Source organism: Diabrotica undecimpunctata, chromosome 10 (assembly GCF_040954645.1).
Source record: "Diabrotica undecimpunctata isolate CICGRU chromosome 10, icDiaUnde3, whole genome shotgun sequence".
In the NCBI taxonomy this organism is placed as follows: domain Eukaryota; kingdom Metazoa; phylum Arthropoda; class Insecta; order Coleoptera; family Chrysomelidae; genus Diabrotica; species Diabrotica undecimpunctata.
Window position 1 is genome coordinate 39,734,858 of NC_092812.1, and position 25,847 is coordinate 39,760,704.

Sequence of the window (25,847 nt, forward strand, 5' to 3'; positions counted from 1 at the left end):
GAAGTTCAGACATCCTATAATTTTACGTCCCTGATTAATTCGGTGTTTAATTTCGGTTTATCCCAAGCCGTTCTTAGCAATGAGTGCACCTAAATATTTAAATTTTTCCACTTGTTTGATTTCTACGTCCTCGTCTATCAACACTTGAAACCTTGCATCCGAATTGATAACTAAATGTTCTGTTTTCTTCATGCTGACTTGTAACCCCTATTTTACATATTCTCTGTATAGACGCTTTATCATAAATTCTAGATCATAAGAATCTTGAGCTAGGACGACTTGGTCATCCGCAAAGTTCAGGGAGAACAGTACGTCATTTCCTATGGGGATTCCCATTCCCTGGTAGTGGTTTTTCCAATTTTGGAGGGCTGCCTCAATATATAAATTAAACAGTAAGGGTGACATACTGCATCCTTGTTTTAGTCCTTTAGTTACTTTTATTGGCTCTGATAGTCTATTTTCGATTTTTAGATAAGTAGTGTTATCCCTGTATACTTTTGTGATTATTCCTAAAAAGTAAGTAATTAGATCTTATCACTGTCGTTGGCCCGGTTGGTGTTTCTCTTCTTCTTCTTTCTTTTTAATGACTGCTCGGATGTAATTGTGAACACTATACCATCCCTCCGTACTTCCCGTCATCTTCACGATCATCTCTCTTACAATCACAGGGTTCATACCTATTTCTTTATACATTCTGTTTCTCTCCACTGTACATCTATTACACTCCAGCAGTGTGTGAGTAACAATGTCGGAATATTCGCAGTATAGGTATTTATCTGTATCTGTATTTCTGAACCTATGAAGATACGCCCTAAAACAGACAACTACCCAGTCCCTTAGGCTCTTAGGATCAGCATCTTTGTCCACTGGGCAACATCCTGGTTATTCCACTCTTCTTGCCATCTTTCCATTGATCTTTTCCTTTCTTCTTTTTTTTATAGCTGTTGTCAAATGCTCTATTCTCTCATAGAGATGTCTCTTTTCCACTGCTAACACATGCAGAGGAACACAACCCGTGATAGTCCACAAGGCCGCCGCAGATACAGTTCTGTAGGCTCATGCTACTCGCAACAGGCTCGTTCTGTCTACTTTTCTCATAAGCCTAATATTAGGTATCTATATGTAAATATAATGAAAAATATTATTAATTATTGTGTATTAATCATTGTGTATTTATAAGATAATTATTGTGTTTTACATATTTAAAGTGGTAATTTAATTATTCAATTAGCGTTTTGGATTTTTTGTATTGTGTGTGAAAGACAAGTTAAATTTTCCTGTGTGTCACAGCCTTAAACCTTATAAATACAGCTACAAATAAAAAAAAATTCATTCATTAGAGTCACTTGCTAGCTTAAAGTTCAACTGTAATTGTTAACATTATTATTAAGTATAGTTTTTTAATTTGTATACTTTCAAAAATAAAGTTTTTTTTAAAGTGTTCTAAGTGAGAAAATATAATTATATATATGTATTCGTGTATTTTCTGCGGAATACCAATGAGAATACCTATGATCAGCAGCGCATATTATGTTCGTTGTGTAACTTAAAATAATCTTGAATAAAGCTATTTCCAGAATAAATTATTTGTAAACCCGAGAAAATGTCAATGTGATTTCAAAAATGCAACTTGTAATATTCTTATATCGGTCTAATACCAATTCATCAATATAAAGCACGTAGACGATGCAAATATAGCGTTTTTACGATGTAGAAGTTAATTAACTTGGCGCTTTTCTTCAACCAATTATTGTAAGAAATTCACCGAAACATTAAAACACAAATACTTTTATTCAAAAATAAATTTTATAGCTTTTATAATTAAAATTCACAACTGGTATTTTAAAATCTATTTCATTCTTGTGTTATTTGATTAAATTAAATCTATTCAGAAATAATAGTCAGCGAAGATATATGCGTAGGAACAAGATCCATAGACCAGGTAATGGCCTATAAATACCTAGGTCATGAGATTCGCATAGGAAAAGATAACCAAACCGTTGAGCTTCTCCGTCGTATAAGACTGACTTGGGCAGCCTTCGGCAAGCTGAACCATATTTTCAAATCGTCTGATATACCAATATGCCTTAAAAGAAAAACGTTTAATCAGTGTGTTTTGCCAGTGTTAACTTACGGTGCCGAAACGTTGACCATGACAAGGAGAACAGTTCAAAAGATCCGTGTGTGTCAAAGGGCGATGGAGCGTGCTATGTTGGGCGTTTCACTACGAGACAAGATCCCAAATCGCCAGCTACGACAAAGAACAGGAGTGGCTGATGCAGTAGAGAGAGTAGCAACACTAAAATGGAACTGGGCAGGTCACGTGGCTCGAATGACAGACAATAGATGGACAAAGCGGATACTGGAATGGAGACCAAGAGATGATGCCTACCGAAGTAGAGGTCGTCCACCAACACGTTGGACTGACGATCTAAAACGTTGTCATAGGAATTGGATGCAAGAGGCACAAGATCGAAATAGATGGAAAATTATGAGGGAGATCTATGTCCAGCAGTGGATAAGCGAAGATTGAATGATGATTCAGAAATAAATTTTATTGCTTTTAAGGTTAAAATTCACAACTGGTGTTTTAAAATATATTTCATTCTGGTGTTCTTAGAAAGTTTAAGGTCCTAATTTTTTTATTAACAAATCAAACTAAATATAATTTGGGTATGAAAAAAAAAAATTTAATGTAAACCAATATGCTTATAGCCGTTTTTTATAAACCAGTTGTACTCTAGCCGATTGGCTGATTGTACATCTCCCAGTTATTCATGATACGTAGGCTAGAACTGTGGAACCCTGTACCAGCTTTTTCAGGTCTAATGCATTAGTACCATAATATGATACCTTTTTTGGTAGTCACTTCGCGCTGCCCAAAAAGTGTTTGCAGCCTACGATCTAGTGCCTCTGAGTCATGCAAAATGTGGTTGACCGTTTTAAGTTCTCTGCTACATGGTCTGTAGCTTTAGTCTGTATGAAACAGCCCAATTACAAGCAGGTGTTTCGTGACCGGCGCACGCCCAATAAGGAAGCCTGTTATCATTCAAAATGGAGTCCTGCTTGTTTCCCGCAGTACTTTAGCCCTTTTAGCTTATGTCCGTCTAATCTACATTTTTTCATGCACTTAACCGGGTATACTTTCCCACGTATACGTACTCAAGTACCAACAATTTTTCCCCCATAGCAGGACTTATGTTAAAGGGATATGCACGTATTCTCAAATAACTCTACCAGTATATATATATATATATATATATATATATATATATATATATATATATATATTCTTGGGTATATGTCAGGTACGCTATTGTTAGTTTCTCTTTCAACAGTAAATTGTATTTTGTCATTAAAAGAGTTTAACTTATTTAAACAAGTTATTTTTGTTCCATATCCTGCAGTGAAAGTTAGCAGAGTTCTTGTCAAATAATAATTGTGAAAGGTATTTTGTGTCTGTGGAACGATCCACAAGGATTGGTAGCAGTGGACAACGAAAGTACATCCTGTACTAAACAAACAGGTGTATAGTATATTTGGTACTACTCGACTAAGTGAAAATTCTTTCGATTAGAAAGAAATTAGGTTCCTGTAAGATAGGAGTTTGGTTCAGGAGCTTTTGGAGAGACTATTGCGGCGATAGTGTGCCATTCGGTTTTCTCTGTCTTGCTCTATGGCTGTGAAAGTTGGACTATGGACCCTAAAACAGAAAAATGAATAGATGCTTTGAGATGTATATATTACGAGCAATGTCCGAAATTGAACAATCCTAGCACTGTACGGAAAATCTTGTCCACTTATAGCATTGTACCCCTTTACTGTACAATCTCCGAAATAGACATAATCGTCGGACTTTGTATAAAATAATTGCTGTACAATGTTCGAATTTCAATAAGTAGCAAGCTTCAAAGTTTGGGAGAATATGACAGAAGAATTACTAAGTATGATCAGAGAGAGGAAAATACAATATTTGGATGATGTGTTAAGAGATAAAATATACGAATTATTTCGAATGTAAAGTACAGGGTAAAAGATCAGTAGGAAGACACCAGAACTCAACTGAGAAGATGGTTTTACCGCTCATCCACAGAAATCTTTTGTGCAGCGGTTTCCAAAACTCTAATTGTTATTTGGATCGCCAACCTGCGAAAGAAGACGGCACAATAAGAAGAGAAAACTAAACAGAATAAAAATAAAACACCTAAGGAAATATTAGTGAAACCAACATGCAACAACATTAGAAATGAAACCAGTAGAGAGACAACATACCAGGAGCAAATAATAAAAAATGGAAAAACGTCATTGAGCTGGTATGCACATACACATAGAATGCATGCAGATAAAGGACCAGATTTCATATTAGAAATTAAAGAGGAGGAAAAGAGGAACCCCTCGGAAAACCTAGATCGACAAACGAAGCAAAATAGAATGATTGAAAAAATTAAAGAGCAAATCAGGAAAGTAGGAATATTTGAAAAATTCATAAGAACAGTTAGGTCGGGTACAAATTGAATAAAATAAATTAGTTTTATTTATATTTAGTACGATATATAGTATTTTTAGGACCCACTATTAACATGATGAAAATTTTTAATCAAATCTAACTTGAAAATCCAGTATTTGTAAATAGAAACAGAATAAAATTCAATCAATAAATAAGTGTGTTCAGATACAGTTTGGAAACTCGGCAACTAAGCATTTATCAACGTGGTGGGACGGGATGGGAGTTGTCAAATATATACTCGAAGCCGTTCCTATTGTCAGTACTGGCAACGTTGTGTATTGCCGACATAGTTTTGTGACGGTTCTGAGAGAAGCGGCGGCTTGAGTTGATGGTGCCTTTTGCGCAAAGTGTAAAAGAACAATAATTAAATTTTTGTGATTCTACGCATTTTTTTGTTTTTAAACTCATTTATATGCTATGGCTTCAAACGGAATAACGCAAGAAGAACGAGAAGAAATCAAAGAAAGGTTCTGTGAGGTAAGTTTTTGAAACTTGTGTATTCTTTTTTCACGGTCTAACCTAAGATTTGCCGTTTGCTTTCGATTTTTTTGACATGCTGCTTTTAGCTACGCCCATAATATATGTAAATATAAATATATATATATATATATATATATATATATATATATATATATATATATATATATATATATTCCATCCGCTTATATTGTTATAAACTTTTCTCTTAGGTATCGTGTTTTTCAAACAATTTCTTTGATAACGTACAGTATCTTTTGTTTAAGGTAGATACATATTTGTAAAATACATTTTACGCAAATATTAAAAGGCTAGAATATCTTTGGTATATACCTAGAAGATATGGAATATCAATATTTCACTTTGAGTGAGTCATTCAAATACTTGATCGTGAAGTATTTTCTATCTTCGTATTTTACATAGTATAACCTCGGAAACTTGGAATTATATTCTTATACTCCGCAGTATAATATATAAATAATGTTTATAAGGAATAAAAATGCAAGGTTTCGTTTTAATTGTGGTAATTTTCATGTTCATTGTGAGTAAACAATTATAACAGCAGAAGTCCTAAAGAATAATGAGAACTTGAGAAATGCGATAAAATATTATGTGGTATCGTATTTATTATGCAGTGAAGATGACCTTTTTGTGACTCTAGAATTCACCAACATAAATTGAGAAAAAAGTTTTTGACGAAAAAGAGGAAAACTTTGTAGAAACGCTTACTGGAACACAAAAGATCATTTGAACAAAAAGAGATATGCCTAACAGATGTACGGGAAAACAGGAATTTATTCAATGATAACTTTTATACATTAACATGATGTTTAACAATTTGTTAGTCATAGTATACAAAAAATAATTCATTCCTCTTAAATATCTTCATTATCTAACCATAAATAGTTCTCTTCACTCAACCATTTGAGTATATTATTGGAAATAACCCTCCCTTTTTCAAATCTTCTCTATTCTGGGCGTTTGTAACTAATTGTCATTATTCTTTTTTCTCGTCAGTCTATTGGATCGGTAGTAGTCCTCAGCTTCATAGGTTTCATAATTGTCCCTCTCTACCGTTCATCATACAATATCTTGAGAAATTATTCACTTCCATGTCGTCTCGTCTTGATTCATTTATTGGCAACTAAGACTTCTGATCTACTGATACTCAAGATTACTTGGAGCTCTTTGTGTCTGTGACAAAGCCTCTGCTTCATAAATTTTCACAAGCAACACATTGACTTTTAAGAAAAATATTTTAGTAATTAGTAATTGGTTCTCGTAGCCATTAGGTTTGTTTGTCAAATCCTGCATAGGTAAGACATATTCATCTATTTTACCTTTTGATCTTTGTTTACCTCTGTGTTCGTAATTAGTAATATATATATATATATATATATATATATATATATATATATATATATATATATATATATATATATATGCATGGTTAATTCTCCACTAATTAATATTTATGTAACAAATGTTAATATTTTTAAGTTTTTTGTATCAATAACGATATATTATTAGGTGTTCTTGGCACGTCACAGCATATTTAGTAATTTAATAATGAAGTATTTAAATAAATGAACCTCAAACACCTTAAAACACAGTCCCCTGGTACGTTTCTCTTCCAGAATTACAAATCTTGTTATAAATATTTATTTTTTGTCGTTACTTTATATAACTGAATAAAAAGCATCCAAATACATAAAAAACTGGTAACCATCACCATCATATTTTTAAAATAAAATTTTAATCAAAATATCTATGTGCAAATGCTGTCCTCCAAATTATTCAAACAGTCCCCTATTAAAATTTGAAAACCGCGCTGAGTCAAATTTTTTTTTGGTGCGGGACATTTAGATCGTGAAACGGAACGCAATCGATGTGAAGTATGTTTTATTGCGGAACTAAGAGGGCTGCTGGCGTAGACGTATATATTAACATAGACTGAGCAGTCTGTAGTCTGTAGAGCTAAGTGATGACACCCTCTTTTTTTCCGTTGTGTCTCTGTCTTACATCTAGTAAGTATAGCAGCGTCTCTTTTGGTGAGGGAGAGAAAGAGTGAAGAGTTGCATTACGCTAGAGAGGGCAACCGTAAGAGATCTTGTCGATAGTACGAGCGGCCGGTATGCTAGGTCTATGTTAATAATATATAAGTCTATGGGTGAACCCCGCGTCTTAGCTGTTAGTGAAAACAGTCCCCTGATAAGCTTTTTTTACTAGTTTAGGAGTTCTATATTCAAAATAATTGATTATCTAGCCAGAGCTGTTTCTTTGATCTGATATGTTTAAATAATTTTATGTTATTACCTGTTCATGAAAAAATAACAGTCCCCTGTCGTTTCATAACACAGGGGACTGGACGCAGTAGTAGCACTAAACAAAATAGTGGTTGCCCACTTAGCTCCACAACAGATTTCTGATGTCAGCTTTATTGACCAAATATTGCAAAAGTTACCAGATCCAGATTTATGTCTAAAAGGAAGAAGATTATTTTATTATTTTCATATATTTGCACCGATCTTTGCAGCCACGATCTTAGTATTGACTTTCGAATTAAAATGACACATTGTTATAATTCTCCAGTACTATTATATGGAGTAGAAGCGTAAACTAAAAAAAAAGCATAAACTAAAAAAAGTTAGGCTATGCTTAAACGCTTGTTGATGCGAGTTAGGATACTTCAGTCACATTATGAAAGATCCAAGCTAAACGAAGTCGTGACAGAATAAGAACATCACTGCTTAAAAACTTTGTAATGAAAATCGACTGCATCATTATTTAGAACTGGTGTCAATAAAGACATGGTAGTTAACATTATAATTAACGATGGATAAGGGGGTCATAGAATTAGAAGAAGATATCTATAGATGCAATCGGAGATATGAGCCAGAAAAATAATTTTCCAAAAATGGCAATGTACCTACATAATATTCAGAAATCTACAGAATAAAAACAAATTTGACTGATAATAAGCTATGAATGTTAAAAAACGTGATATTGGTAATAATATGAGATCATTTTTCTTTTCTTTGATTCATTTTAAGAGAGTAATAATTTTCCTAGCGAAGACACCCTCTATATTGTAGTTTATACGTCAGCGTGAGTTTATATCAAAACTAAAGTACATTCATTTTAACATATTCACAACATGTAGGATGTTGGAGATGTTTGTATTATAATACCCACACAGCTATTAAGGCGAGATATTAAAAACGGAGAAACATTAATTTTAAAGTATTCAAGAAAAAAATTAGTTTGTTTACTATCTGGTTTTAATAAGAAAATTAGTAAATTGATAACTTACATATTCATATACTCTTTTAGGCCTATAACACGGTTTCAACGCGTGGTTTATTTCAACTTCGAGCTAATCTAAAACAACTCCTTTTGAGTTGTTAATTCCGACGGTCTTGCATGCAGATTCATATCATAACCTCAATTGTCCAGATTTGTTTAAATTCTTTGTAAAATGGCTCTGATACTGATAATTTCTATAAATATTTTTACGTTGCAAACATAATTGTATAACTTGAATTAACAAATGGTTCCGATAATAATAAAAGTGCAGTTTTTGGGGGACATGCAGGTCGTCCCGAGGGGCAAAGCGCTGGTCCCCTTCCGCAGCAAAAATCGCTGCCCCGTCCCGTCCCGCGGGACGAAGTGCGGGACGGGATGCGTGCATCCCTAGTAGTATGAGTTTACCAAGACTTCTATTAGAAAAATCTGATCCGTGGTTGATTTCGATGTACAGAAACATCTTTGGTATTCGCCGAATTTGCTTTTTATTATTTTTTTAAGGGATTTCTATCCATTCTAAACTGTCTAGACGTTTACATATACACAGCAATGCCATACTACGATATTAACTGCAATTCAAGATGTTTCCTTTTTTAAAGATGGGTAGTATTGTGGATTTAATCCAGGGTTTCTTAGTTCCGAATTTCTTCCATTAGTTCCATCACTTATGTTATTAACATTAGTGGTCAGTATATTGGAGGTAGTTTATATAAATCACGATAGAATACAACTGGTTACTTTCTCCAATAACTTGTTCAATGTTTATTACTCAGAATACTAAAGTGGAAAGACGTACAAATGTATGTGTTAGTAAAATTTCGCATAGACGTACATGTCGTACATGAATAACTTATACTTCACTTAACAAAAATTCAAGAGGAATATTACTAATACGTTGAATAGACTATAAAATTTTGATGGGACATTGTATTAATGATGCAATTCAAATAGTAGAGTGCAGTGGAAAGCTAAAATTATTGTTGCAACATATAGTGTTTTTTTTGCATGTTTTAGGGTAACCTACGTCGTTATTTGTTTTGTTTTAACAGGTTTATTTTAAATTTATAATTTTTACCAGCAATTTTGTTGTATTCACCCATATTTATTAATACCTTGATAATAATAGTTACAGGTGCATTAGACGTAGCGTTGGCGGTTTCAAAAACTATCGAAAAGTTATTGACGTGTCATAGCATATCTAAAGTATTTCAATAAGTGGATAACATTTTATTTTTTAGAATATCCTTATCGGTATCATAATCCCAATTTATCTCTGAATCTTTGTCAGTATCATGTAGCTAGCTTACATGTTTAATCAACAATTACGAAATAAATCCAATTAAGTTGTAGAACCTCCTTTGTTTAATTTTTTTAATAGACGATATTGCACACTACTTACACGTAATTATTGTAATCGAGTAAAGCTTAATGGAAATGCACTCGATAATATTGCTAAGAAAAATACCTATTCAATTTCTTTTTAAGTGGGAAAGAGCGGCACTAATTACCATCCATAATGTATAGACATAAACTACAAAAAAAAAAACACGAAGACCATATACCTAAAATTTACTGCGATTTTGGAACTGTGGAAATCATCAAGTACCAAGGCCAGTTGAAACTAGCAGTGGGCTAATAATAATTGGATGAGATATGCTGATCTGATAAATTATCTGGAAAAAACCATGCTTTTGGATTGAAAAAAGTGACAATTCCACTTACAAAAAAGGTGATTGTGCAACAGGCGTTCGAATTCAGTTAATTATTATGTTTGCTCCTAACGCCACCTGTTAACGTATAACAAAGCATACGTTGTTTACTTCTGACACACCTGTCAAATTCAGACCAAACATTAAATTAATTATAAAATATAAATAAATATCATTTAATAGTAAATTTAATTATTACATACACTAAATAATACAGTTAAAAATAATAATTGTGTTTAAAAGTATGTGAAATTATTTTAAAACGAGAAATATCATAAAAATTTAAAAAGATGATTCATGTTCTTATTAATCGGATGACATTTATGGCTTTTAAATTTTGACAATCTTTACGAATTGAATCTTTTAGTAACAGATATTGTTTTGGATAATAATGGGTAACAGGGTAATAATGGAATAATCGGTCGAATGAAATAAACCTTATAACTGGTTTTTTTAGATTTCGAGCGTGCCTTTGACAGATTATCACATGCTGCCGTGTGGATAATTCTAGAGCTAAAAAACATCCCATAAAAATAATGTGTCACTGTACATTAAGGCATCTTGACACACAATGAGATCAGTAGTGACGAATTTGACATTCTTACTAATGTGAGTCAGGGATACGTGCTTTCTCCATTTCTTCTCAATATAGCTATAGAATACGTTCTCTTCAAACTAGATTCGGACACATGAGGCATACAATGGACGTTAACTACATGCCCAAGCAATCTAGAATACGCCGATGATATCTGTCGCTTACGGCAAAGGTTCCAAGATGTGGCAGACTAATTAGCAACACTTTCCAATGAAGCCAATAAAATAGGTATGAAAATCAACTTAAATAAAACCAAATCCATGAGAATCATTGCAAGAAATAACATACTATTTACCGTTAAAAACTCGCAGATTGAAAATGTGGACAATTTTTCATACCCTGTGGAAGTTTCATAACAGAAAGCGGAGGCACGGAAGACGAAATTCCTATGAGAATACGAAAGGCTCAGCAAGCATCCAGCATGCCCATCCCCGTTTGTAGGTCTGGCCAGTATACCTACCACAAAGACACGGATGTGAAACCTGGAAAGTGGCAAAGACTATAGACAAAGCAGATATTTGTTAACAAATGCCTACGAAGAATTGTTCGTATTTTTTGGCACCATACACCAATACATATACACCAACATAACACCATAAGAAACAAAGATCTGTTATACCTGACCGAACAGAAGGGGATAGAGAATTAAATAAAGTTCAGAAAGTGTGGTTAGATCGGCCACATACTTCGTCAAAAAAGCTCCTGTCTCGCATAGACCGCCCTAGAGTAAAATCCCAAAGGAAAAAGAAAAAGGGGACCTCCAGCACAGACTTGGAGAAGCTCAATTATGGACGAGATGAGAGGTTAATGAAAGCTTTGGAACAAGGTGAACGTCTTAGCGGAAAATAGGACTTAATGGCGCGTTTTCTCTTAGTCTTCACTTAGGAGTTCAACAACCATATATATATATATATATATATATATATATATATATATATATATATATATATATATATATGTATACATAAATTAAAGAGTAGAAATGTCATTCCTTACAAGAAGATACAAAGATCCAAAATTGAGATTGAATTGAGGCTAGAAATCATGATTTAACTAGTGTTATCTTAAAATGAAGATGGAGCGAATAAAGGAATGAAGGACATCCTATGTTTTTTACTATTTCTTTTAGAATAAATACTGGACGACAGTATAATGATATGCATTTTATATTAAACGATATATATTTTAATACTAGCAAACGATACAGTTTTTGTTCCTATATGTGAGATCCATGAATGCTGCTTATTAGATCACACTTCTTTTTCTTCTTCAAATGGCGCTACAACCCCTTGTGAGTCTTGGCCTGCTTAACAATGTTCTTCCATTCTACCCTGTCGGATACTTTCCTTCGCCACTGCCTGATGTTCATGGTTTTAAGATCCCTCTCTACGTCGTCTTTCCATCTTTTACGGGGCCTTCCTCTTGTTCTGTTTCCTTGGGGCTTCCATCTCTGGACTACTTTTACAGCTCAATTATCTGGCATTCTTTCTAGGTGACGCCAGTTTAGTCTTTGTGACTTTACAAATCTAACAATATCTGCGCTCTGCATTAGTTCATCCAGCTCGTGGTTCATTTTAATTTTCCACGAACCATCGCTGCATTGGGTTGGTCCAAATATCTTCCTTAGTATTTTACGCTCAAATATTCTCAGTTGATTTTCAGCAGTGGTTGAGAGAGTCCACGTTTCACATCCATATGTGACCACTGGTCTAATTACTGTTTTGTAGATTCTAAGCTTAGACTCACGATTCAGTAACTTACTTTTCATTAAGACTTTGTATGCATAAAAGCACTTATTACCGCTAAGAATCCGTGCTTGTATGTCTTGACTGATGTTGTTGTCATTTATTATTGAGCCTAGGTAGGGAGAAGTGGAGGCATATTTGTAGGTATGGTTGTCTACCTACAGATTCTCATGTTGATTCGATTTTGTGCACTCCATATATTTTTGCATTGATCTTGTCTTAATACAGCCGTTTATATCCAGTTTTCTAACAATAGCTTCTAAAGTTAGATTAAAAAGTATTGTTGATAAGGCATCACCTTGTCTAACTCCATTTTCAATATCAAAGGTCTGCGTCATATCTCCATCTATTCTCACCATAGCTTTGGAACCCTCCAGAGTCAGTCGTATAAGTTTAACCAACTTATTGGGTATCCCTAACATAGATAGTTGCTTTAACATCTTTTGTCGATCTAGTCCATCAAACGCTTGTCTGAAATCTATATACAAGTTGTAAATAGGTATGTTTATGTTATATTCAACACGTTTTTCATGTATACCTCTTAACATATGTATTTGGTCCATAGTTGACCTCTTCGGTCTGAAGCCACATTGGTATTCACCAATTATTAGATCACAGACCGCACTTAAACATCTAATGAAATTTGGTCTGCTAGTTCCCCAATATTTTATTTATGAAAGACATTGCATTTGTTGATATATGGCATCTACTAATTTTGACATGAAGCCCATTGGGTAGTTATGTGACCGTCGCGTCGTAAAAAAAGGATCCGAGATCGTAAATGCCTATTTACCAAACTGCTGTATGCCGTCATTGAAACATGATAGAATATTACCCACAATATCATTGAAAATGTATTGGTTAACATGCCAATGCATATAAAGTAAAGAAGGATCTACAAAGTACTGATATTATATTCGATCCATTAAGTTAATATACCACAGATTAGCCTGTTTCGTGACACTCTTTAATATAGGGAGCTAACAACTGTTTTTGATAAATTTGGTGATAACAATATGTAATAAACGAAATATGTAAAAGATTAAACTTACTTCTTTACTTATAAACAATATATAAACAATGTAAGATCGCTATCTGATTCTAAATACTAAATTATATGTGAAGACCGGTAAATTATATGGAAAAGTGACACAATTTTACTAAAAGAGCATAAAAAAACCTTTAAATTGAGGGATTGCAAAGTTATTTTTGTTAATTTGTTGATTAAGTTTTTGAAAATTATTAATAGCTTTTCTAAAAATACACAAAAAAAACTTTAATTTCGCGTGATAATAGGGACAATATCACATGCATTCAGCTATAAATATGCCAAGAAGTTTCACTTAATAGTTGTTGTAAATTGAAACTGTTCATTCCAAAGAACTATTATCTACCTTATTATGCATAAGCTATTAAGTCTGCATGAATTCTGAAAGCACCAAATCGAACAGAAAGGCTTATTTTGTCCAATTAAATCATTTAATGATTAAAAATTTATATTAAATATTGTAAATGTTGTTAAATGTAGGTTTAAAAAAGTACTGTGATTTTAAGCTTATAAACATTTAAAATAACTCGCGTAAGACGCGTCAACATAAATATATACGAAGTTATTTTGTTTCATTGGAAATGTTGTCATTTTTTCACGAATTTATAAATTTAATTTTATAAAAGTCGCAATATCTAGGATTCTAATCAAAGAAAATTGTTGTTTTTTTAATTTGGGGTACCTCGTTGTATAGATTATAAAAATTCAAATAGTTAATTTGTGAATTGTTTATTTAACCAAGTAATTTGTTTAAACGATTTAAAATAAATGTTTATTTTGCAAAATTTTACTTTTATCTTATTATTAGTAGAAAAGGTTATGAAATGATAGGTAGCTTAAATATTTATGTATTATTGTTATAAACAATATCTTTTGAAGATAAATTATACAAAAAAAATTATTTTTTATTTGAAAATCGAATCTGTGTTAATTTTTCTTGAATTATGCTTACCTATTATCGTTACAATTACTTTTCTTGACTGAAAAGCATTCCAAATATATTTTAAACCAATTAATTGTTATAAACTTTGTATAATTATAAATAAATAGAGCAAAATTAATTATGCAAATTGTATGATGTTAATTATTAATAATATACAGATTAATTCCATAATTTTTATTTATAATTATACAAAGTTTATAACAATTAATTTGTGTAAAATATATTTGTAATGTGTTTGAGAAGTAGTTATTAATAATACACAAAAAATAGACTTTTGAAGCTATTTTTGCAATAACTAAGCAACAAATTAACAAAAATAACTTTACAAACCTTTATTTTAAAGTTTTTTCTATGCTTTTTCAATAAAATTGTGTCACTTTTCCATATAATTTACCAGTCTTCACCTTTAGCATTTAAAATCAAATAGCGATCGTACGTTGTTTATATATTTTTTATAAGTACAAAATGACGTTCAATCTTTTGCATATTTTGTTTATTACATTTTTTTGTCTCCAAATTTATCAAAAGCAGTTGTTAGATACCTGTATAAACGAGTGTCATGGGAAAATCGTTAGTTCCCTGGTTTATAAATGTTTGTAATAAATGACAAAAGAATCATTTACTGATTTAAAATAATATTGAGTGTCTTATTTTGTGTGTTTTTGTGGTATTCTTAAAGAAGAGATTGAACAAAGGACATACCACCTCACGTTTTTAATAAACCAGAAATATTACTCCAGTCACTGTGGAGGAAAAGAGGTCAATACCTCTAAATTTTTTATAACTGAATCGATTTTGCTAAAAATTGGGAATTAGGCTTATCTTACCTCCCTCTTCAAAAGTTATATATGCGCTAGGTGAGCTTTTTATTTTTAAGGGGTGAAATCACCCCTTATTGAAAATAATAAAACAAATTTATATTAAAGCATTTTATGGATTTAAATCGTGTTAAATTAGGTAATTGAAATATTCTCAATTATAATATTGGATATTGTGTACATTCTCAACTCTTAAATAATCTTAAAAACCACCCCTTTTAATAAAAATAATTGTAAAAAATCGTTTAACAGGTTCAAACGCTTGTGTAGTGCATTTATATCATCTACAATGTAATTCTGTGCTTATATAAAATAATTTTGGTTGATTGCAACACTTTAACCCTTAAAAACTACCCCTATGTCAAAATATATAAAAAAATCTTTTTAAACAACTTCAAAAGTTTTTAATGTAGGTACATTTATATTCAAAAATTCCTTTCTTATCAATAAAATATTTTTTGATCGGTTGCTTATTTTCAACCCTTAAAAACCACCTCTATGCTCACGAAACAAATTCCCCTTTGGTAAATGTCTAAATAAAAAATTAAGTATACTCATGATGTTTTTATTGTAAAAAATTATGCATGAAAATACTTTACATTAGAAAGTATACAAAATATATTTACAAAAATAAAAATTATTTACAATATATCAAATTATTCATTGTCTGAAACGTCATTCTCGTCGTGTTCTAACTCTACCTCTTCGTCTATTGCAGAACAGTTTTGACAATTATTGTCGCCAGAGCATGTTCCACACGTAGCATTGCAAAATAGACGTAGTCTACGACAGCCACACGCTGAGCCGCAACCCTTTTTGAATTGCAAAAAATCATTTTCAATAGTTCTTCTGGTGCAGGTGAACTTTTCATTTTTATTGGTTGTAAAATATCATCACTCTTGAACCATCCCCAATCCGTTATATCAATCTCTTTGTTTCCAAGCCATATCTGAGTTTGTAAATAAACTCCTTTGATATGCTCATCCAGGGCACTTACAGTTGGTACAAGAGATGATAATTTAACTGCACTATTTTTAGTTGTGGCTTTAGTAAAGAATTCGTATCGCATTTGTTCAAGTAATGATGAATAATCTTCGACCTTATTCATTTTGTTCATGTGGGTGTCTTTGGGAAGGCCATACAGTAAAATTGTACAGTATCTCCCAGCTTCTAAAATGTCTTCGAGATCTGAAGTACTCCTGTATGTATTATATACATATTTGTGTGAGTGTTAGTGTGTCTGTTACTAGTTTTTCGAATATACTTAAATAAAACATTTATATATACAGAAAATAAGTTGATGCTCCAAAATATAAATAACATGCTCCAAAATTTTTTTAGAACAACTCCGTTAATTTTTAAGCTACAGTGTCCATTAAAAAAATATTTTGAAGGTAATTTCAAAAGCTACAAGACTAAGTAGATTAAAATATGTTAAAATTCTTTCTTTTTAAATAGTAAAGGGCCAAAGTGCTGATTACAGGTGTGCCAGCCGCTGTATCTCAAACTTCAATTGGCTATATCTCTATTATTTTTCGAGCTACAACAAAAATAAAAAAATCAAAATTTTTGTTAAGAAAAAAACTACATTTTGGTATAGAACCATTTTTCACGTATCTCTTATAGTTTTAGATTTATTTTGAAAAAACGTAAATTTTTAGATAATTAAAAAAAAAGATTTTTTAATTTAAACATGATTTTTTCAAAAACTACGCATTTTAAACAGGCTAAACTTTTAAAACTTATAAATAACACTAAAAAAAAATGAATTGTAGAAGATATACGTTTAATTTCAATTGTGATCGAAATAGTGTTACTTATACTACTCGTTTTTTTTTAAACGCTAGAGTAATTCAAATTCTTTCCTTCGTATTTCGCTTTGTTTTAATCGAAATAGCTTTTAACATAGCTCATTTTAAAGGTTTTTTCTAGCTCTTTAAAAAGTATTGTATGAGTTTTTATCAAAAAAGATGTCCATTTTCCGATATTTGATGTTAAATGCATCGAGTATAGTATCCCAAAAATAAAAAGTCATCTTCAAACAATTATAAATCGCTTAGTATTGTACTTATAAAACTTAATAAAAAAAAAATCTCTTTGTTTTTTTATAAGCTTTATTTTTGTCCATTATAGATTTTTCAATAAAACGCTTTAGTTTTGAGTTATTCGTACAAAATCATTGGAAAACATGTTTTTATTTTGCGAAAAGTTTACTTTTTCAAGTGCGTATAACTCAAAAAGTATTGATTTAGCGAAAAAAATTTATATGACATTTTTTGTTTAAAATTTTATTCTCTATCAATTCCCGGGGTTATTTTAAGTGTAAAAAGTTCAACCCCCTAGATGGGGTGACAACCACCCCAGGGGTAGAAGCACACATCGGCAGCATATAACTTATGTTTTTTGAGTAATTTACTACCCACTGTAAAAATTTAAGATAAATCGGTGCAGTTATAAAAAATTTAAAGGGAAAATGCCACAGTAACTGGACTATATGCAGTTTCGTATCAATTGTTCACTTCATCTTCGGATTTTTAACATATCTACAGTTTTTTGAATTAAATTAAAATAACTATTTCATGTCTTTATCAGCTGCAAGTGCATCGGTAGGTAAACTTGGATTGTATACCTTACTTAGGATTAATAGTCCTGCTTAATATTAAAAAACGTGGGACGGAATTGCAACTCGATATTTTAAAAGGCATGAGGATTGCTGTTTATGCAGGACAATGTACAACGGTTTAATATATAAACGCATTATCTATATAATATACATTTTAAACCAGACCTAAGGTTTTGGTTTTTAAGTGACTAAGGATGCTTTTATCATTCCAGTTATCTATTTCCGTATAATCATTGGGTGCACTAAAGGAAGTCCGTTATGTCTTGTTTTGATTTAATCGCAATATAAAATTAAATCTCATTTGCATTTATTAATAAAATTCTTCAATTATAAAATAATATATTTACGATAATGAAAACGGTTAAATATTTGAATATGATAATCTTCGGTAGAAAGTAGTTTTTTATGTGTACATAGTTATAATATAGATATTTCAGATCGTATGATCAATATTTTTAGAGAACTGAAAGAAATTACGTGTCGAAGATGAATCATTCTCCACAATGACAATGCTGAATGCTAGTTCTCGCGTGTCCATTTAAACAAGTTACAATGTCCATATAACACTACATTCGTTATTTATCTCTACATTAATACCTTCTTGTTATTTTCGATTATAGAAAGGAGTTGTGAATTACTTGACATCCAAAACGCACGTTTCAGAGTTACGTGTCGTTCAGAATGGAAAAATGAATTACAGTTACAGTTTAAAACACAAGCGTATATTTATTGATCTTATAGTGTCTTAAAATTATTTTCCAGTTGGACATGTGCAACGTACAATCGAGTACGATAAAAATAATCATAACCACAAAACCAGTAAGTACGACAAAAAGAAGACCAAGGTTCAGATGGATAAACGGGATGATGGAAGATGTCGAGAAGATGCTCCCACTGGAAAACCCATGCACACAATAGAACAGTATGGCCTATGAATCTTAAGAATTTAAAGGCCATTCATTTGTTGGCGGTTATATTGCAACATTTATTGTATTTTCTTGTAGTAGGTTTTATAGTAAACAGGGAAGCTTCTTGCTTCAATAGTTTTTTTTTATCTATTTTTGATTTTGAAGTAAATTTATTTCCAGTGACACACTTTATTGGTTATATGAGCTGCCGAGGATGTTTTTCCTGCAATACTTTCTTACTTAAAATGTTTCATTAATAGGATTTTTAAAAATTACCCACAATTATTCTTTTTAAAGTTCGTTCTCCCATCTTTATTCATAGTTGTCCTGAATAATTAACTGGAACTCATTAAACCACCACATTAACTTTTTAGCCCAAGAAATTCTCCGTACTATTTTAGTCGTAGCATTGCATATACAGTGTGTCCGTAAAGTATGGAATAAATTCGATATTTCTTAAATGAAAAGCTTTTTTAAAAAAATCTGAAACACGTCGATTTTTAAATTTAATTTTCAACATTTAACAATAAAATTTCATTATACAAGGTGATACACATTACAGTGATGACGTCATCGGCTCTTTTTTTAAATGTAACACCCTGTATTTTAGGACATTTTTAGATCGATAAAAATGAGCTGATTCCAAAAAAGTGTAATACTGGGGGTCTAACGGATATAATTTGAAAGATATGCGGTTAGAAAATTATTGATTTATAATATTAATAAATTATAAATAAATTATAATAAATAACTTGAAAGTAATCCAGTAATTAATACATGATTTAATCTTAAATGTTCGAATTGTCGCCCTTGTTGTATTTGACAGTAACCCAAACGTTCTACAAATTCTTGTAGAACCTTGTTTATGCTTTCTTGAGAAATATTGTTTATTTCTTTACGAATTCTTGTTTTTATGTCTCCAATATTTGCAGGTTTCGTTTTATAAACAACATTCTTTAAATGACCCCGCATAAAATAATCCAAAGGATTGAGGTCTGGCGACCTCGCTGGCCATTCAATATGTCCACATCTTCCAATCCACCTGTTCGGAAAAATTTCGTTTAGGTACCTTCGAACATCTAAAGCCTAATGCGGAGGCGGACCATCCTGTTGAAATCATAAACTTTTATCAAAACCTCCAAGATAATTGTACTGGGGAATAAATTAACTAAAGTAGGAACGAGAGAACAGTTTAGGAAAAATGAGAAAAATGAAGACAACATTTCTCTCATAAAGTTAAATGAATGGGAAGAATATTATACGAAACTGCTGAAAGAGGATAGAGTAGAGTACAGATGGGAAAAGATAAGGGAATTAATAGACAACAGAGACGAAAGACAGGAAATCCCTATAATAACATTATCTGAATTGACGGAAACCTTAAAAGAGGTTAAAAACGGAAAAGCCGCAGGGCCTGGAGACATTCCCATAGAGCTGGTTAAATATGGGCCGACTGCACTTTTAGAATTAATAGTAGACCTTTTCAATAAATGTATGTGTGGAGACCAGGAAATTCCTAAAGATTGGAATAAATCTTATATAAGCTCCATATATAAGAGAGGGAATAAAAGAGACTGTTCCAATTATAGAGGTATTAGTGTGACGAGCTCTGTGGGCCGGTTGTACGGCAGAATATTAAAGAAGAGAGTTGAAAGACAGATACAAGATATTGAAGAACAAAGCGGCTTTCGTACCGGGAGATCCTGCCTTGATAATATATTTATCCTACGACAAATAATTGAAAAGCGTGTCGAAAGAAGTAGAGAGACCCATTTGGTATTTATAGACCTTGAGAAAGCATATGATAGTGTCCCGTTAAAGAAAATGTTTGAGGTCCTCAAAAGGTCCGGATTGGATTCGACGTATATCCGAGCGATATATAAATTGTACGAAAATGCAGTTAGTTGTGTAAAAATTGGAACCAGAACCTCAAATGAATTTAAAGTCACTAAAGGCCTAAAGCAAGGATGCTGTTTGTCACCGACACTCTTTAAAATATACGTCCAAGAAGCATTGAGGAATTGGAGAAATAAATGTAGATTTATGGGCATCGAAGTGGGACAAGAAACTCTGTATACATTGTTGTTTGCAGATGATCAGGTGGTGGTTGCAACCGATGAGGAAGATATAAATTATATGAATCGAAAATTATTTGAGGAATATGCCAAATGGGGGCTTACTGTAAATATAAGCAAAACAGAATATTTAAAAATTGGAGGAAATACCACAGATCTGAGGCTTGAAAACGCAGTCATAAAAGGCTGCAACCAGTATAAATATCTAGGAAGCATCATATCAGCAGATGGCAGAGTTAAGATAGATGTACAAAACCGAATAACCCAAGGGAAAAAATGCATCCGAATACTGAATTCATTACTGTGGTCTAATAAAATAAAGATGCATACCAAACTTCGCGTATACAGAGCAATTGTAGAACCAATTACCACATATGGTGCCGAATGTTGGACGATGACAAAGAATGAACGAGATAAAGTAGACGTTGTGGAAATGGATTATCTTAGAAGGTCATGTCGAGTATCGAGAATGGAAAGAATCAGGAATGAGGAAATACGAAACCGTACAGGAATTAGAGATACTCTTTCAGATAGAATACAAGGAAGGCAATTACAATGGTATGGTCACGTGATGAGAATGGAGGAGGAGCGGTGGCCAAAGAAAGCCTTAATGTATGTTCCGCCAGAAAGAAGGAAAAGGGGAAGACCACCAAATTCCTGGAGAAGAGAAATTACAAAAACAATGCAATCTAGAGGCTTAGAAGAGGGAGATTGGAGAGATAGGAAAAGATGGAGGCTGAAATGCGGGAAGCGGCAATCGCCGTAGGACCCCCGTTATATGATGATGATGATGAGGAACGAGATACCCACTTAAAAACTGAAGGTATGCTAGCCCGTTTAAATTACCTTCGAAATAGTAGAGTCCAATGATTTTATTTCTTACAATGCCAGCATGTACGTTTACCTTTTGCGGGTATTGTGTATCATGTTCCCGCATCCAGTTTGAGTTTTATTTTGCCCAGTATCAACAATTCTGACGGTTTTCCTCGCCATTTAATTTGAATGTAGCCCCATCAGAAAAAATAATATTTTGAACCAAGAGAGGGTTTCGGTGGCTCTTATCCATCATTATTTCGCAAAATTGTATTCTTTTATCTGGATCATCCTCGTTTAATTCCTGTACAACTCTGCATTTTACTTACTTCACTTACTTTTACGTACTTTGTGTACCGTTGTTTTGCAGACATCGAGATCACTACTAACCTTACGAACAGAAGTGTGCGCATCTTGTTTAAAAGCAAGTAGAACATCTAATGTTGTAACATAATTTAGAGAGGGGCGACCTGATTTGCGTGCATTTTCAACCGTACCAGTTTCTCGAAATTTATTTTCAATCTTACTTACTGTTGACTGCGTAATGAGTATTTCTGGATATTTATCATTAAATAAATTACACACTTCCATCTGAGTTCGCGATTTGTCTCCATACACAATCATCATGAGTATTTCAATTCTTTGCTTTACACTCAAATTCATTTCTACTTAAAATTAATTCTAAGCAATAATACATAACATTCACGAATTAATACAATTATTGTACTACTTAATTGTTATTGAACTTTACTAAAAATAATTACAGTTTACCAAAAACTAGAAGTAAGCTATTTTTTGCAATTAATAATAAATAATTTATTTTCTAAGCGCATATCTTTCAAATTATCATTAGACCCGAGTATTATACTTTTTTGAAATCAGCTCATTTTTATCGATCTAAAAATGTCCTAAAATACAGAGTGTTACATTTAAAAAAACAGCCGATGACGTCATTATTGTAATGTGTATCACCTTGTATAATAAAATTTTATTGTAAAATGTAGAACATTAAATTTAAAAATCGATGTTTTAGATTTTTTTTAAAAAGGCTTTTCATTTAGGAAATATCGAATTTATTCCATACTTTACGGACACACTGTATGGTTCCCCACATAATATGACCAAAGTACTCCATTTTTCTCTTTTTCACTGTTCGCATTATTTCCTATTCTTTGTTGATTCTCCGCAATACTTTCTTATTTGTAATACAGTCTTAATTTCCTCATTTGTAATACATTCTAACCACAATTACGAAATTGGAAATAATGTATTCAACATTTCAGCTTCCGTCTGTGAAATCGTTTTTGAAAAAAGTCGAAATATCAAATAAAGTAATTCCAATTTTACAGCCCTCGTTAATTCCCAAGACTATAAAATAAAATGCCACAGGAAAATAAACATAAAAGACGCCGGCACTTTTTGTATGTATAAGAAGTGGTTTCAGTAAAATTGGCTGAAACTTTTAATGGGGCATACTCAGAAATCAATTGTACCTGAGTTAGGTACACAAGTTCAAAGTGTCTGTTTTTAGTACATTTTAATAATACATATTTGTATAATATACAGGGTGTTCGTAAATAAGTGTAACAAACTTCAGGGAGTGATACTGCATGAATAAATAATGACATTTTCTTATATAAACGTATGTCCGCAAATGTTTCGTTTTCCGAGAGACGGGGGTTGAAATTTTTCTTACAAACTGACGATTTATTCATTCTCCTGAAACCAGTTAAGGTATGCAAATAAACCTTGGTGTATTTTAATAGGTAGTTCTTGTGAATTTTTGACATGCAATTAAGAATTTTATATTTATCATTGGCGCGCATGTGGGTAATGGTCTCAATTTAAAAAAAATGATACGCCACTGAGATATTTCGAAGTAAAAATCGTTTTTGAATTATGCGCTTAATATGTGACAGAAAACCTTTTTTTTCATATGAGGCGCAGTTTTATGCAAAAAAAAAATAAAACATCTTAACGCGTATTTTTATTTTATAATAATTAGATATTAGATGAAATCTAATAAAATATTAAACATCATTCATTTTTAACAACAACATGTACATTTTTTGGTAACTTCAATTTTTGTAAAGGGTTTTACCCTAATATTTTGGTGGCTCAGGCATGTTAACAGGCTTTTAACCTGATGATGGAATTATTATTCCGAAAACGTTTGTTTTTTTGATGTAGCCCTTTTAAGGGTTTTTTAAATATACCTGCATACAAAGATTTAAACCTCTTTTTGTGATACATAGTATACAGCCAGCTGCAGGAATTTATTTTCCTTGTGGATTTTATTTTTCATTTCTTTAATACTTCCATTGTCAAGAAGTATCGATTGCTATCGGAATTAGATTAATTTCTGATAATGCAACTTCTTTTTTTTAATTAGATAGTAGTAAAATTGTGGTGGATCATTAACTTTTTCAAATGTTCGGAATGGTATTGTGAGCTAGATAGCATAATTGCTTTGTCAGTAAGACAGCACTTCTTTTATGGCTTATAGGTGCATTGGTATTAAAATTTAGATATCTTTAGATATCCGGACCAAACGTCTTTTGTAAACCAGTTAGTTGTTAACAGTCGATTATTGTTGATGTACTCTAAACTTAAATCAAGAAAAGTTTGTTGTTTTCTTCTAGTTCATAGGTAAATTGAATGTTATTATGGAAATTATTTGAAGAGTATAATCGATTTCATGTTCTGGAATGCAGAGTAAGCAGTCTTCAACATATCGTTTGTAGAAATGTATTTTGTTATTCAATTTAGATATGACTGTTGACTGAGCTAACGTTGTTAAACGCAACACACAAAATAATGTCCAACATCATTTATGAAAGACTTGGACCACCACAAGCTGACAAAATAGTTGGCAAATAAAAAAATCTTGCGACACATATATAAAGACATACAAGTAAATGGAATTTGGCGAAGAATATACAACTTAAAACTATAAAAATATACCAGGATCCGGATATCATAAAGTTCATTAAAGCAGGCCTTCTGCGGTCCTGCAACTCCTGAATTATGGCTTGTAACCATTCCAACGTGGCTTTATCATCACAAGATAGTAGCATCTAGCCTAGTCTGAACTGTAAGTTCTTCCTAGGCTGCGCTTCTGAGGTGTTTTCCTTAAAACGATCCTTTTCAATCAACTAATGCCTTTTGTTTTAACCCCTTCTGGTTTTTGTGGCTTCTGGATGGGCTACAGGGTCTGCTGTCGAGCCACATTTCAGTCAATGCCTTGTTTCATCAGACACTTACACATTTCCCTCGTTGCGCTACTTAAGCTCGCTCCTTTGACCTTTTTCGGACTTTGTTGAAGTGAATGCTTATCGTTCGGTATGAAGCTTTTGCACGGGCCCGAAATCATATTTAGCGTGACGCAAAAAATCGAGACGCGTGCAGTAACCTTGCAATATCCAGTAATATACATAATATACATACATATATAGTTTAGCAAACGTCATTTTATTTTTTATAAATTTTATAAAAAATAAATATTTTTTTATAAATTTTATTTTATATATTATTTTTTATAAAATAGTTATAAACATTATATAACTATTTTATAACAACTGGAGAACGACTGGCTTGATTTGGCTAATTTTGATTTTAAAATATTTGTATAAAATAAAACAAAATTGAATTAAATAAAACTAAATAAAATAAAATAAAATCGAATCGAATCGAATGGAATAAAATAAAACTCAGTAATAAGCAAACATAAAATTTTATTAACCCACATACAGTATATAATAACGCGTTATAAGAAGTATTCACTTCTGTCGGCACTTCTTAAGTGCCAAGCGCCGTTTTTTGTGTGCTTTGTGACAAAGGGAACTACATCTCCTGTACTATCCAGTTACATAGTTTTCTAGTTTTTGTAAGCGACTTATAAGTTGCAATCTAACGGTGCGGCTCATCATCATCATCTTTGGCTCGACAATCCTTTGTGGATCCTGGCCTGCAAGATTCGTCGCCATTCTTTTCGGTTTCTAGCGACCTGCTTGTCTATATATATATATATATATATATATATATATATATATATATATATATATATAATAACGGATTTATTACGGCTGTCGCCGCTTCTCCGCCCCCAATTTCCATCTTTTTCTGTCATATGCAGTTGCCTCCTCTAAGTCTCTTGCCGCCATTGCTTCATCAATATCGTTGCGCCAACTTCTCCGTGGTCGTCCTCTCTTTCTTCTTTCAGGAGGGATCCATTCCAGTACTCTCCTAGGCCATCTGTACTCTGGCATTCTTTTAACATG

General features: G+C 32.2%; 1 protein-coding gene across 1 annotated transcript in view; it reads left to right on the forward strand.

The window, feature by feature from the left end:
- Positions 1–4,754: 4,754 nt before the first annotated feature.
- Fim (plastin-2 fimbrin) overlaps positions 4,755–25,847 on the forward strand; it is a 106,624-nt gene continuing 85,531 nt past the window's right edge. Inside the window, exon 1 of the mRNA XM_072546868.1 lies at positions 4,755–4,984. Coding sequence (XP_072402969.1) covers positions 4,925–4,984 — 60 coding nt within the window. The 5' untranslated portion in view covers positions 4,755–4,924. The remainder of the gene's footprint in view (positions 4,985–25,847) is intronic.